A 15,743-nucleotide genomic window follows, 5' to 3' on the forward strand; every position below is an offset into this window, starting at 1 on the left:
ATATGTGGTAATATATTTACCTAAGGCACTTCCTGTTTCCACTCAAGAATGGACAGCATAGTAGTAATTCTGAATCCAGGTCCTTACATGAAACATTAATGAATGCGTGGAAGGGCGTTTTACAGGCCAGCCTTGCCAGTGGAGTTCACAAGGCCCCAATTAAAAGGGGTTCTACCAAACAGCTTCAAGGTAATCTTCGCCCTTTGTTGAATTGTCATGCTTTAGAACACAGAAGCCTAGAGGTCACAGTTCCATGGAAAAACACCAGTGCCCAGAACGTAAGCACATTTATCTGAAAAACGTAGGCTTCAAAAGGAAAATCCTGCTTAGTTTTCTGGATGAAAATAGAAGAAAATAGAAGAGTCTTTAAGTTCGACGTTGTGACTAAGGAGTTGAAACACTCGAGTCTGAGGGTCTAGATCTCAAGACCTTTGAGCAGCAGTGACCCACGCTGTGCCATCTTTGTACAGACCTCTGCTGTGTATGGAAAGTGAATTCTGTGCATTTTCTGAGTTGAATGTTATTAAAACCTTGGAAGCCAGATGAACTGATGACGATTATACTCATTTCATAGATGAATAAAATGAACCCAGGCTAGGTAGACTGCCATGATCATAGCAGAAGAAAATGGAAGCACAAGAGCTCTGATGTCTGCATTGACTTCCAGTCCCATTTGGCAAATATCCTCTGCCCCCACACTCTCTCCCAACAGAAGGGTCATGAAGAATGCCTGCAAGCCCACAGTATGAAGCAACTAGCCACAAAGAGAATATTCAAAGTCTTCAAAGAACACCATAAACTCAAACCAGTCTTTTATACTTTCAATTAATTTCCAGTAAACTTTATCTGCTGTCTTTTGGCTCAGAGACATTGAACTAGCCCTTCACAGCACTGGAAGTCCTGGGAACAGGCTTCCACTCTGCTGGCTCTGCAGCCTGACGGCACGGTGGCCTGATGCAGCAAAGCAGCTGGACGGATGAATCTTGCTCACCTAGCTCCAAGCTCGTTCTTCCACAGGCTGGCTCTGGGTCCATACTAGGAAAAGCACAGTGCCTAGGGAGATCGAGGCCAGACTGCTACCAAAACAGAGCAGAAACTCCTCACACTACATGCTTTTCGGGTTAACCTTTAACAATGAAAACAAAGCAAGCAGACAAGAAAAGGGACCTCACAATAGGCAGGAAGGATGCCTGAAAGCAGGTGTTGACCTCCCTAAACTTTGTTCTCCACTGACCTCTGTGACACTAAAACACCTACAGTGAAATTCTAGACTACCTCAATATCCTAGAGATGATCAGAAGTCCTTTAAGATTCAAATCTTGCCTGCCAGGGAAGAAAATAGTGCAAGGACAGGGGAAGAGAAAGGTGACATGCCCAGCTTTCTTACTCTGGAAGCCTGAAGGACTCCTGCTCTCCTCCCTACTTTTCCTAGCCCCTTATCAGCAGGTGTAATGAGTTAGCTACTGGCAACCCTTCAGCCCAATGGGAGAACGGAAAGGAAGAGCAAATAATGTCCCAGAAAAGAAGGCCTATGTTGCGTATTCCTTTGATCCTCTCTGAAACAGATGGTAATTGTATTTCATTTTATCAGAAGGCATGAATATAAATAAAAGCAACTCTTTTCTTGTTGTTGTTGCTGGTTCTTACTAGCGTTCTTCTCTTATGATCCACCAAGGAAATGGAGCTGTTGTTACTCTCATTTTGCCTTGGGCAGCTCTCAGGGAGAAAAAAAATTAGTCATTAGGTATATGCACTGATATTCTACACTTAGTTACTCCTGTAGCAAAGTCCCAGGACAGAGTTTCTCTGAAAGTCAGATCTGACAATTAGTTACAATTAAGATAGCTATCCCTTGAAAGATAGAAATTCTTCCTTTCTCTGTGTATCTCCCCTTCAGTAACTCAGTAACAACTTCTAGAATATGCAACTAAGAAGTTGGAGCCACAAAACATGGAGTGAGACCAAAAGACTCAGGAGCTTACAAGGACATTGCTTCTATCTGGACGTTGGGGCTGCAAAAGCAAGCCCAGTGAGGTAAAGAGAGGAAGTTACCACTATCGGGAAGGGGAGGAAATGGCATGGTGTGGACTGACAGCACCACAGCGGGTGGAGAGGCCAGGACAAATATTCACTCCTCACAGTGAGACCACCATCTCAGCCACGAAAGCAATGGGAGCAGAGTCTGGGGGCCTGAGAGGCAATACAGGGCCAAGTGGCAGAGCAGTCCCCTGGCCAGGACACACACACATCTCCATGACTCCCCCAGATGTGTGATCCACATGCACAGTGAACAACACAGGGTTGGGAAGTTTCTGGATTTGACAAGTGGGTCATGGCTGCTCATGATGGAGGCTGGTCTGTACTGACAGGAAATGTTCCTGGGCGTGGTGACAAGGGAAGGTGGCTCAGCTACATCAAGAGGCATGGAGAGTGGCTTGTGGACAGGCAGAGGAAGAGAGGGAGACAGCCCATGAGAAGATCTGAAATAACATCTGACCAGGGCACCTCCCAAGGGGTCAGGACACCAAAGAGAGGAACAAAGAGGTCGCAAAAAGCTACGGCAGTGTCTGGGGTTTGGGGATTGCTTGTTTGCCACCAGAAACGAGAAAGAAATTTAGAAAGTTAAAACATGAGGATGCCAGCACAGGCACATTAGTGTCAGTGGATGAAGGACGGGGGAGCGGGGACTTGCTATTAGACGGAAGGCTCAAATTAACCTCAGTGTCAAAACACTGGCGTCCAAACCGCCTCCCACGATGTGCGTGGAACACGCCGGAAATGCCTGTTTAAAGGAGTATGAGCTCACTGCCTTTTGGGACCTGCTTATTTAGCCCTCAGATCATTTTTAATGACTGCAAACCTCCCTCTCTAGCACTCCATGCTGAAAACTTCCAAGGTGACCCTGGTGTTCCACTTACGCCAGTGAGATGTCACCGTGGTTCAGATGCTTCAAGAGTCATGCCTAGGTCTCTAAGTACTTTCAGCCCACAGCTTTCCCTTTATCTGATTTTTGTTGTTGAGTTCCTCTTTCCATATAGATTCTCTTACGCTCATTTTTACAAAGGCCATTTTTAAAGTTGTAATCATTTGGAGCACTGGAATTCTGTGTTCTCCCCCCACTTAGTACTCCATCGTCAGCACTTTCTCAGGTTAGTAAGCAACCTTGACAGCCAGCATTTTAATAGATGCGTCGACTACCTCACGGAGCAGATTCCACAGATTCTGCTCAAATGCTAACTTGTCACCAAGAGAAATAGCACCCCAAGCTGACACTTGGAGATCTCCATATTTCCGAAATGGCATTATTACTCTCCCAGGAGGGGTGAAATCTCTTTTCCATTCCCAAGTGTTTGGTTTTTGTTGCTATCAAATGGGTTAATTTCTCATTATCAATGATATGAGGGTTAACAGTTTTGTACTTTGTACATATTATTTTGTACACACTCCACTGAATCAGTAATAAGTTTTCATTTGTTTACCTTAGGTTTTCTAGACACGTGATCATATAATCTATAGTTAATGATAATTTTATTTTCTTTTCTCCAAATTTTGGTTCATGTTTTACTGTACTGGTCAAAGCTTTGTAAACATATAAAAATAGTAGTGATGGGGACATTTTAGCCTAGTGATTAAGTTGTTGTTTTTGAATGAGATGTTATCTTGATAAAGCACTGTTATTTCCACTTTACTTTTAAATTTCCTTTAATTTCTTTTTGATATTAATTAGAATTATATAGCTTTATTTAATCCATGTTTATATTAATATTAAACTCTTCAATTCCTGTGATAAATTCTGCTTTCTTTTAAATCTACTAACATCTATGTTCTTTAATCTCTATTCACATGAAACATTGGTCTATATATCTTCATTGCCCAATACATAGCCACTAGCCACATGTGGCGTCTGAGCACCTGAAGTGTGGCTGCTCTGAACGGATACGTGCAATAAGTGTAAAATACACAACTGCATTTCAAAAACTTAGCCTCGAAAAAAAAGTAAAATATTTTAATAATATTTTATACTGATCACCTTTTATATTTTGACAATACTAATTACATAAAATATAGTACTATATAATTAATTCCAACTGTTTCTTTTTACTTTTTAAAATGTGCTACTAGAAAAATTTGAATTATGTATGTGGCTGGTACCATTTATCTACTGGGCAGCACTGATCTGTTTCCTCTTTACAAAGTATCTCTCAAGTTCTCATGTCAAGGTTGGATATACTTCAGAGAATCACCTGAGTTGTGCAGGATCTTCGACAATCTGGAACACTTGCTCTAAAATGGGATTATATGGCCCCTAACAGCTTGAAAGGATTCATCTAGATTCAACACCTTCCTACCCTGGTTTTTGAGAACTTTTTAAGCTACAGGTCTGCTCTGATATTCTTTTATAAAGGATAAAGCCTTAAATGCCAGCCACTGTCAGAAATGGATAACCCATATTAAATACTAGATTAAATCAAAGACCTACTGATAGCATTTCAGATTTTAGTATAAAAGAACTACACATGTTCTTTATTTCCTGTCTGGTTTTTATTGAAAAGGCAGCCTTAGGGGCACCTGAGTGGCTCAGTTGGTTAAGCATCTGCCTTCAGCTCAGGTCATGATCCCAAGATCCTGGGATCCAGCCCCGCATCAGGCTCCCTGCTCCACGGGGAACCTGGCTCTCCCGCTCCCTCTGCTTCTACCTGCTGCTCCCCTTGCTTGTGCTCTCTGTCATATAAATAAATAAAATCTTAAAAAAAAAAAAAAAAGAAAAAGAAAAAGCAGCTTTTTCTTTGTTCTGGAGGCTATGTGAAGGTGCTCCTCTTTACACCAAGGTATGACTAATACACCTTTGTGTATGTGTGTATAACTATGAGCAGAAAATGTTCATGTTGCTCTTCTGCTCACTGGAAAAGCACACCCTACCTTTTCAGTCTGAGACCCAAATTTAACTCCTTAGAAACCACATGATATACTATTTGTCAATAACGAACCTGTCTGGGGAGGGGCGAGAAGAATGTGTAGGAAGACTGCAGAGGGGAGGCAAAAGCTGCAAAGCCCCTCTGACACCTGAGCGAAGCTGTCTGCACAAGTTGGCCTGGGCATGGGGGCCAGCCAATGGTCCTCGCAGAAGGACCTCGAAGTCCCCTGGCAAGCAAAGACATGAATATGTCCCTACAGCTTGCATTCCCAAAGCTATAACACCTGGAGTCTTTTTTCTTTTATTTTTAAATGTAAAATTGATAACAACTTGGGCCACCTGGATGCCACTCCTGGCTCCACACCTACAAGCCCAGTGACCTTGGACATGTTACTTAATCATTCAGTAGCTCAATTTCTTCATCTGTAAAATGGAGAAAATAAAAAGATTTTAGACTTTGAGAATAAGATGAAATAGGGTATGCAAAGCTACCAATGAAGCCTGGCACACAGTAAGCATCCAGTAAACGTATACCATGAAAATAATAGTGCATACTCACTAGCTGCCATCACATGTGGACTGTAAGATCACTAGCAAAGTTTTATCTACTAATAAGTGACTTGTCAACCATGGGACCAGCCAGTGTCAATTAAGGAACAGCAAAGTTTATATGTTATGTTCATTAATACATAAACTAAAACTGGGTCATTCTGACATTGCTGAATCCCTCAATCACCATCTAAGCCTGAAGAAATCCAGGTTGTACCCAAAACCCCAGACAAAGTAATTATCACAGAGACGGTCCTTGGGGACAGTTTTCTAGGAGATGCACAGGAAGTTCACTCCCTTCCCTACTGCTTCCCATTGTTTAGATCCTGCAGCTGCCTGTGACTCTCCATCTCCGGCTCAATCCCTATCTCAGCTCAAGCTACTGCTCAGGGATCTAGGTCATTCATGGCACGGTCGAGGTGAGGAGGCAGCCCCACACCTGCTCCCTGCACCTCCTAGCCTTCTGTGCAGAGCTAGAGCCTTCGCCCGCTGGAGATCCCCATCTGTTTCTCGTTTTAGAATCTCTACCCATCCATGTCTATAACCAATGCTTCATGAAAACCCAAATACCAATCATTCTCACCCAGGAGAACTTTGTCTTTCTTAAAAAGTCAGGAAAGGGAGATAAGAAGGGTTAAAAGTATTAAGGAACACCACTAGAAAATCTCAAAATGGTGGTGTGCTTATTTTAAGGACAAAAGGTAGGGAAGAAGTTGTAGGACAGACATGCTAGGAAGAACAGGAGAGGGTGACAGAAAGGGAGTGTATTTAACACTGCTTTTTAAAAAATGGGAAATGTCCTCTGGGATTCTAAAGAAGCTCACATAAATTTCTGGAACAGTGAGCATATTAGAAACAGTATACATATTCCCATGTACTACGTAATATGTAAATATAGCTACAAAAAGCATCAAGGAACTTGAGATGGATTGGAGAAATGTGATCCCCTTACCCAAGCAAACTCATTAACCACATACAGTAAATGTAAGGATGAGTCCTAAATGACAAGTCCTGGGCACTCCAAGGAGAACGGAATATCTGTACAACAGAGCACTCGGGGGCAACTTCATTAATGAAATGAGACTTCAGCTCAAAATACTGTGTGTTTTGGGGCACCTGGGTGGCTCAGCTGGTTAAGCGGCCGACTCTTGATTTTGGCTTAGATCATGATCTCAAGGTCCTGGGATCGAGCCCCACATCAGGCCCTACACTGAGCAGGAAGTTTGCTTGCGGATTCTCTTTCCCCCCCTCTCTCTGTCCCTCCCCCCACTCATGTGCTCTCACTTGTGCTCTCTCTCTTAAATAAATAAATCTTTAAAAAAAAATATTGTGTTTCTCCAAAAGAATAGGAAAGCTTTGTATTTTTAGACAGAAAATTCTCATCTCCACCCCCTTACTTCTATAAAATATAAGAATGTTCTTATATTTACAATTTGGTTTTTGTTTTATTGTTGTTGCATTAAAATCAATAAGGAATCCAAGACCAGCATTCACTTTTTAAGACCTGATATTTGTTCAATATATAGGTGACCCTTGAATAACACACGTTTGAACTGTGTGGGTCCACTTAATACATAAGCTTTTTACAGCACAGAACTCTAAATGTATTTTCTCTTCCTTATGATCCTCTTAATACCATTTTCTTTTCTCTAGTTTCCTCTATTTTAAGAATACAATACACAATACACAGCACATACGAAATGTGTGTTGACTGTTCATGTTATTGGTAAGACTTCTTGGCAACAGTAGACTATTAGTAGTTAACTTTTTGGAGACTCAAAAGTTACCACTGGATTTTCAGCTACGTAGGGGGGTTAATACCCCTAATCCCCAGGTTGTTCAAGGACCAACTTTATAGGATTTCTTTTTCCTTTGGAAAAAATGTTTTAGGCAACTCTCCCTTCACATTATTTTATGTTTTCATTTTTACTCAGTAACAATCAGTTTTCTTTCTTTCTCATATTTTCATTTCAAACACTTGGTACATCAGTGTCACCATAAACCGTAAACATTATTGCAAACATTTTATTTTCTCTGGGACCAAACCGCTCTCATCTTTCTCCCATGAATCGTTTGACAAGAAGTGGTAGCAGCAACAGCTTCAGTCGCCACCCCCGGCAGAAAACACGGAAAGACACCAGGAAGGAAAAGCCACAGCTGCCGATTGGCTAGGGTTTGGCGTCAGGTACTAAGACCACCTTATCTTTAATTATAAGCCCCAATTACCTTTGTCTGCTCGCTGTCTGGGTCTTCAAGCCAAGCATAAGGGTCATAAATTTTATGTCCATGATAATCTTGCACCTGCAACAGACAAAATGTGGTATCGGACAATTAGCGTCTAACACACAATTAAATTAGTATTTTCTGAATGTAATAGAGAAGGACAGGAGAAAATACCCCAATTGGCTCACTGGCAATGTGTCTGCCCAAATTACCACATGAACCAAAGCTGGCAGGATCCCAAAGGTGTCAAGCCACCCGTCATGAAAAGAATGTTTTAGCTGGGGAGGGAAGAAAGATGAAAGGTCAGAATAGGGAACTGCTCTGTCTGTACAACACAAAACAAAGGCCTGCTGCTGAGCTAAAGAAACTTGGAAGTGTGTGGTCAGTGGCAGAGCACAGAATCGCACAATGCCGCCGGGACGAAGCGAGCGCGTGTTTGTGCAGGAGCCACCAAACACGTGCTTACTGGCTGCTCTGCTGGTCCTGCTAAGCGGGCTAACGATAGGGAAATCCCCCTGCAATACATTACATGATCGGTTTTTGTCTTTAAGTCTCAACTGCCAAAAAAGCAAGATACCAACGTGTAGTAAAAAGATTCTAGTTGATACCAGCTGAAAAAGCTGACTTAGGCACGATGAAAGAACATTTCTAAAACTGAAGCCTTTCTTCCCTTTTGTGTATTGTTACAAAACACTTACAAAAAAGAGGCCCAAAGGCGTCACCCATTCAGACTAGCCTAGTATTTGAAGAAAGACAACTGCTTACTGCAGGCTGGGTCTGGCGGAGGGGACGGCTCTAGGAGCTCCCAAGGGAACTGACCATCAGAAACACCTTCAAGCTTCTGAAAAGCCCCCATCCTGGGCCTGGCCTCAGAAACTGAGCAAGGCTGCCAGAGCCAGTGGGAGTCACCATTTCCCAGGTGATCATGCCTAAAGAAAATTCCCAACGGTAAAGACTGTTACGGAATCTCTCCATTTCATACTATCCTGATAAATCTAACTGAAACCACACGGACAATATCTTTCCAGTAAATCTCTCTGAACAACTCCAACATTCCAGTTATAGTTTCTCAAAGAAAATTTCTGGGAACAATACCAGGGTCTCAGACGAATTTTTAACCTGTCTCCTTGCTTTGTCTATAATATCAGAAGGTAAGGGCTCCTCTCTCATGGAGGCAAACAATCTCCTGGAAAAGGAAAACCTGCTGTTTCTATGGCCGGTCACAGTTCCAGTGTGGGTGCTGGCCTGGTGAGAAGGATCTCCTGGTGCCTAAAACCCAGGCTTTCCACAAAGGCCTTCATCTCACCTCATCTGGGGCCAGGTGAGAGAGCACCTGGAGAAATGCACACCTGGAAGAATGGGCAGTTTAGGTAGAACACTCAGAAACTATTCTCATTAGGGGCGCCTGGGTGGCTCAGTCGTTAAGCGTCTGCCTTTGGCTCAGGGCGTGATCCCGGCGTTCTGGGATCGAGCCCCACATCAGGCTCCTCCGCTGGGAGCCTGCTTCTTCCTCTCCCACTCCCCTTTGCTTGTGTTCCCTCCCTCTCTCGCTGGCTGTCTCTATCTCTGTCAAATAAATAAATAAAATCTTTAAAAAAAAAAAAAAGAAAGAAAGAAACTATTCTCATTAAACAACTGACAAATGCAAGGGACGTAACACCAGACTAAAATCTCTCCTCATGAGTCTTCATAAAATTACCAACTTTCAACCCATATGGATTGTAGCTGTTACCACTGAATGAAAACTTTTTATCTTTCCTTCTTACCCGCAAGGCTTTCACATTTTACACACCTTGAAGTGGTTTTAAATATGCTTAAAATAACCACCTTCTTCTCTCTGACAATAAGAAATCAGAAAAATTTAAAGTTGTAAAGGATCTTCCAATCCAGCATTTCTAGGAACCACAGCAGGCACAAGATGGCAACATGCCCACGGCCGCACCGAGTTCAGAACCAGGGCTGGGACTAAAAGCAAACTGCCAACAGCTTTTCCCCAAATATTCCGTGGAGGTGACATACCAGATTTAAAAATGTTCCTCGATTATGATGTTACTAAAACTCAGACGTTTCCATAAACTTAACTTGTCATAAGAAAGCAGAAAAAAATAGGAAATCATGTTAGTTTTGCCTAATACTAGATCCAAAGCAGTGAACATTTGCTCACTATCCACACTGTTGTGCCTAGTGTTTTAAGGCAAACTTGTGAGAGGGTGGATGATATTCCTATTTTACAGAGTACGGAATGCAATTCACAAAGGTTAGCAAGCATAAAGGCTGCAAACTTATTGTTCGCTTGGAGATCACGGTGAACTAAACACCGTGCCACAGATTTCAGCCACGGTATCTCACGGAGAGGCTCTTACTAACCCATTTTCCAGGTGAGGAAACAGAAGTCTGATGATTAATAAGGAGTAGAACCTCTATATAAGCCAACCCCAAAGCCTGTGGACTTAATCTCTTGCTAATGAACCAGGCCAGATGTAAATTGGCAGGTCCACACCTGGACCCTGACTCAGAACCCCGCAGTGCCTCCTGAATGGTGTTTACCTCTGAGAAAACAGCTCCATCTTCCTGGTACCAGCATTACCAACTAAAGCAGATTGAGGTCAATTAATCAGCAGACATTTTTCACCAGGATAGGAAACGGATTCTTTCCAGGATAATCCCAGGAGCCAAGGGCCACCACCCTACTCCTCTTGCCCCATTACTTCTTCTACAAGACCATCCCCTACAAGTGGGGTGGTCTGATGGCCGCATCCCCTGAACTCAAGCTGTGCAGTGTCTGATTCTATCTGATCTAAGCTTCCCAGCCATTCCTCATTTCCTCAAAAGCCTTTAAAAATAAAGCCCTGATAAGGCACTGTTACTATTCAATATTTTAGTTGTACTATTCAAGAGCTAACCTGCTGACTTCAGGGTAAATTGCAGAGTGCGATACACAGTAGGCAGAGCCCATCAAATCTGACCACTTTTTTTTTTCCCCCCTTTCCAGACCCCATCTAAGCTTATCCACCCATGGATGGTCATAATGGCCAATGGCCTTCCTGCCATCCTACAAACAAGTGCAAGTCCACAACTGTCCAGCCCTACATAACTATGATTTATTTTGGTCACGCAGCCAGGAATGTCCTTTCTACCTTATCCAACTGGCCAAATTCCAGGCTCAATTCACATATGATCTCTTTCCCCTGATGGAAATTAATCCCATTCTCCTCTGTGCTCTCCACTCACCCTACACACTCTTCTAACCCCTGTAGCAGGCCCGAATTTTTCCTGACAGCAACACGATGGGGGGATGGACGATGGCATTACACTGGAAGTGTCATGGTTTCCATATTCCTGCTCATTAGGGCAGAAATCCACCAAAAACGGTTGCACACTCCAATCCCACAGTTCGGCAGAAGACTGCCTCGTATATGGCTGAAAGATGTTCAAGTGACAGAGAGAGAGAGAGCTGCAGCAGCCTCTAGCACCTGCTGGAGAAAGACAAAACCATCCTAGAAATCAAGGCTACAATCTGAGTAAATGTGTTAAGTCTAGCCTAAGGTTTGGTGATCAGACTCTGTCACAGGAAAAAAGACACCCCATGTAGGCTATCAGGGCTGGGATAAACACACTGGGAGCCACACAGTAGGGTCCAAGTTGGATGAGAGCTACATTCCCCTGTCCATGAGGCTTAGGGTTTTCATGAGTTCTCTGGTGAGAACGAACTGGAGAATATTAAAATCCATGGCACCTTTTGAGTTAATTTTTCGTTACTGTTTTAATTGTTCACAATCTTTTTGATGTCTTCATAAAATCCTCACTCAACCCTTTCTAGAACTGCAGGACTTTGGTGACCCAAATGGAAAAACTAAGCAAGAACCGATCCCCACTAAAAACAAAACAAATCTAAAACTTATCAAGCCACATACTAGATAGTTCTTTATATTTTTATCCATCCTGAAAACTCAAAGATCCTGAAGAACTGAACTGAGATATTCACATGTTTTCCAATTGCTAAAGGCTGGCACACTGCAGGGCTAGAATAGCCCTGTGAATAAATGAATGACGAGATTCTTAACTGCAAACCTAAGTCCTAAGCCCTGTGGCTAGCCAAGCCAGCACTAATATTTCATATACGAGAAAGAAGGCCTGTAACAGATAAGTGATCTCCCCAAAGGCATCCAGCTAGTGAGCAGCAAAACCAGAACTAGCACTCAGGTCTTCTTACTTGGTCTGTCCTCTTTTCCACTCCCGGCAGGATCACTTTACTCCCATACACAAAGGAAACACAGGAATAGAGCTTCTCGGGCTGTTGGGGTAAATTTAATAAGCAGGCAGCTGAATAGACTGAGAAAACATGGTTACCAGATGGCCACTGGTCAAAGAAACCATGAATGCATAGTGCCACTTCGAAGTCTTAATTTGAAACAATATGTCCTTTACTCAAAAGTCTCAGTACCTTTTAACCCAAAGTGAAATGTGCTTTGAAGTACAGACTTTCGCATAAATCAGGTCAGAGGAAGCAGGAAAAAAACAAATGTATGTATACAAATTTTTTTTTATTCTGATTCTAAGTAATCTGAGAAATTTGGCTATTCCTAAGAAAATCATGCCCACAACGTTTGGATTCACTCCAGTTCTTAAGATGCCAAATTAATTTTTACACAAAAGCGTGTTTGCCCAGATTTCCACCCACTAGATCTCAACAGTTACCCTGAGCTAATCTACAGCTTATGTAAATGATGGCTAACCCCTCCACTAAGCAAAACAAACTCGTTCTGAAAAAGGCCATCCCCTCTCCCTTCTGAAGGCCTCCTCTCACCCCCATTAACTCCTTTTCTTGTTTAGGAAAACTTGGATCAGCACTGCAACCCTATGGGGTCACTGCTCCACCCTCCCCATTACTCTGTCTTGTCTCTGCATCCCCAGCGCCCAACGCCCTGCACCCGGCCTGTGGCAGGGCAGGCGCTCAACACACGTTTTTAAAATCGAATGAATGAACTTCAACTCTTAAGGATTTTAAATCTGGAAGTTTAAAAAGTTTGCTTTTGTTTTAAATCTTACATCATCCACACACATACACACTTTCTCCTACCACCATATTCAAGCAAGAGCCTCCTCCAGCCAAAAAGCAGTGACACGTTCTGTCTTCCCAATTCCGCAAAACGCCCATTCCTACCTGGGCGTCTGCCCTTGACCCCATTGATTTTAGGAGGCGGCCAAACGGCGGCTGACCCCAGGCTCCGCCGCCAGCAGGCGGCCAATGTCGGCCACCAGGGCCCCCGCGGCTCGGGAGGAGCCCGGCGNATCCCCTGAACTCAAGCTGTGCAGTGTCTGATTCTATCTGATCTAAGCTTCCCAGCCATTCCTCATTTCCTCAAAAGCCTTTAAAAATAAAGCCCTGATAAGGCACTGTTACTATTCAATATTTTAGTTGTACTATTCAAGAGCTAACCTGCTGACTTCAGGGTAAATTGCAGAGTGCGATACACAGTAGGCAGAGCCCATCAAATCTGACCACTTTTTTTTTTCCCCCCTTTCCAGACCCCATCTAAGCTTATCCACCCATGGATGGTCATAATGGCCAATGGCCTTCCTGCCATCCTACAAACAAGTGCAAGTCCACAACTGTCCAGCCCTACATAACTATGATTTATTTTGGTCACGCAGCCAGGAATGTCCTTTCTACCTTATCCAACTGGCCAAATTCCAGGCTCAATTCACATATGATCTCTTTCCCCTGATGGAAATTAATCCCATTCTCCTCTGTGCTCTCCACTCACCCTACACACTCTTCTAACCCCTGTAGCAGGCCCGAATTTTTCCTGACAGCAACACGATGGGGGGATGGACGATGGCATTACACTGGAAGTGTCATGGTTTCCATATTTCTGCTCATTAGGGCAGAAATCCACCAAAAACGGCTGCACACTCCAATCCCACAGTTCGGCAGAAGACTGCCTCGTATATGGCTGAAAGATGTTCAAGTGACAGAGAGAGAGAGAGCTGCAGCAGCCTCTAGCACCTGCTGGAGAAAGACAAAACCATCCTAGAAATCAAGGCTACAATCTGAGTAAATGTGTTAAGTCTAGCCTAAGGTTTGGTGATCAGACTCTGTCACAGGAAAAAAGACACCCCATGTAGGCTATCAGGGCTGGGATAAACACACTGGGAGCCACACAGTAGGGTCCAAGTTGGATGAGAGCTATATTCCCCTGTCCATGAGGCTTAGGGTTTTCATGAGTTCTCTGGTGAGAACGAACTGGAGAATATTAAAATCCATGGCACCTTTTGAGTTAATTTTTCGTTACTGTTTTAATTGTTCACAATCTTTTTGATGTCTTCATAAAATCCTCACTCAACCCTTTCTAGAACTGCAGGACTTTGGTGACCCAAATGGAAAAACTAAGCAAGAACCGATCCCCACTAAAAACAAAACAAATCTAAAACTCATCAAGCCACATACTAGATAGTTCTTTATATTTTTATCCATCCTGAAAACTCAAAGATCCTGAAGAACTGAACTGAGATATTCACATGTTTTCCAATTGCTAAAGGCTGGCACACTGCAGGGCTAGAATAGCCCTGTGAATAAATGAATGACGAGATTCTTAACTGCAAACCTAAGTCCTAAGCCCTGTGGCTAGCCAAGCCAGCACTAATATTTCATATACGAGAAAGAAGGCCTGTAACAGATAAGTGATCTCCCCAAAGGCATCCAGCTAGTGAGCAGCAAAACCAGAACTAGCACTCAGGTCTTCTTACTTGGTCTGTCCTCTTTTCCACTCCCGGCAGGATCACTTTACTCCCATACACAAAGGAAACACAGGAATAGAGCTTCTCGGGCTGTTGGGGTAAATTTAATAAGCAGGCAGCTGAATAGACTGAGAAAACATGGTTACCAGATGGCCACTGGTCAAAGAAACCATGAATGCATAGTGCCACTTCGAAGTCTTAATTTGAAACAATATGTCCTTTACTCAAAAGTCTCAGTACCTTTTAACCCAAAGTGAAATGTGCTTTGAAGTACAGACTTTCTGGCATAAATCAGGTCAGAGGAAGCAGGAAAAAAACAAATGTATGTATACAAATTTTTTTTTATTCTGATTCTAAGTAATCTGAGAAATTTGGCTATTCCTAAGAAAATCATGCCCACAACGTTTGGATTCACTCCAGTTCTTAAGATGCCAAATTAATTTTTACACAAAAGCGTGTTTGCCCAGATTTCCACCCACTAGATCTCAACAGTTACCCTGAGCTAATCTACAGCTTATGTAAATGATGGCTAACCCCTCCACTAAGCAAAACAAACTCGTTCTGAAAAAGGCCATCCCCTCTCCCTTCTGAAGGCCTCCTCTCACCCCCATTAACTCCTTTTCTTGTTTAGGAAAACTTGGATCAGCACTGCAACCCTATGGGGTCACTGCTCCACCCTCCCCATTACTCTGTCTTGTCTCTGCATCCCCAGCGCCCAACGCCCTGCACCCGGCCTGTGGCAGGGCAGGCGCTCAACACACGTTTTTAAAATCGAATGAATGAACTTCAACTCTTAAGGATTTTAAATCTGGAAGTTTAAAAAGTTTGCTTTTGTTTTAAATCTTACATCATCCACACACATACACACTTTCTCCTACCACCATATTCAAGCAAGAGCCTCCTCCAGCCAAAAAGCAGTGACACGTTCTGTCTTCCCAATTCCGCAAAACGCCCATTCCTACCTGGGCGTCTGCCCTTGACCCCATTGATTTTAGGAGGCGGCCAAACGGCGGCTGACCCCAGGCTCCGCCGCCAGCAGGCGGCCAATGTCGGCCACCAGGGCCCCCGCGGCTCGGGAGGAGCCCGGCGCCCCCGGCCCGTTTCTCGCAAACAAAGGCCGAGGGGGAGGGGACGGACGCAGGGGGCGAGGGGCTGCGGGGAGAGGAGCTGAGGGCGGCGGCAGACGCGGCACCCGCGGCGGGCAGCGGGGCGGGCGCGGGCTGGGGTACTCACGGCGGTCTCGTCGCGGTACACGTCGGGGTACTGGAAGGACAGCATGGCCAGGGACGGGCGGGGGGCAGCGTGGGGGCGCGGA

At 43.8% G+C, this 15,743-nt stretch overlaps 1 protein-coding gene across 1 annotated transcript in view; it reads right to left on the minus strand.

Moving 5' to 3' along the window:
- Positions 1 to 15,737, minus strand: part of PREP (prolyl endopeptidase) — a 124,120-nt gene extending 108,383 nt beyond the window's left edge. The window contains 2 exon segments of the mRNA XM_034670908.1: positions 7,691 to 7,765; positions 15,662 to 15,737. Coding sequence (XP_034526799.1) covers positions 7,691 to 7,765; positions 15,662 to 15,706 — 120 coding nt within the window. The 5' untranslated portion in view covers positions 15,707 to 15,737.
- Positions 15,738 to 15,743: the final 6 nt, after the last annotated feature.

The sequence above is a fragment of the Ailuropoda melanoleuca genome, chromosome 10 (assembly GCF_002007445.2).
Source record: "Ailuropoda melanoleuca isolate Jingjing chromosome 10, ASM200744v2, whole genome shotgun sequence".
NCBI classification, from domain to species: Eukaryota; Metazoa; Chordata; class Mammalia; order Carnivora; family Ursidae; genus Ailuropoda; species Ailuropoda melanoleuca.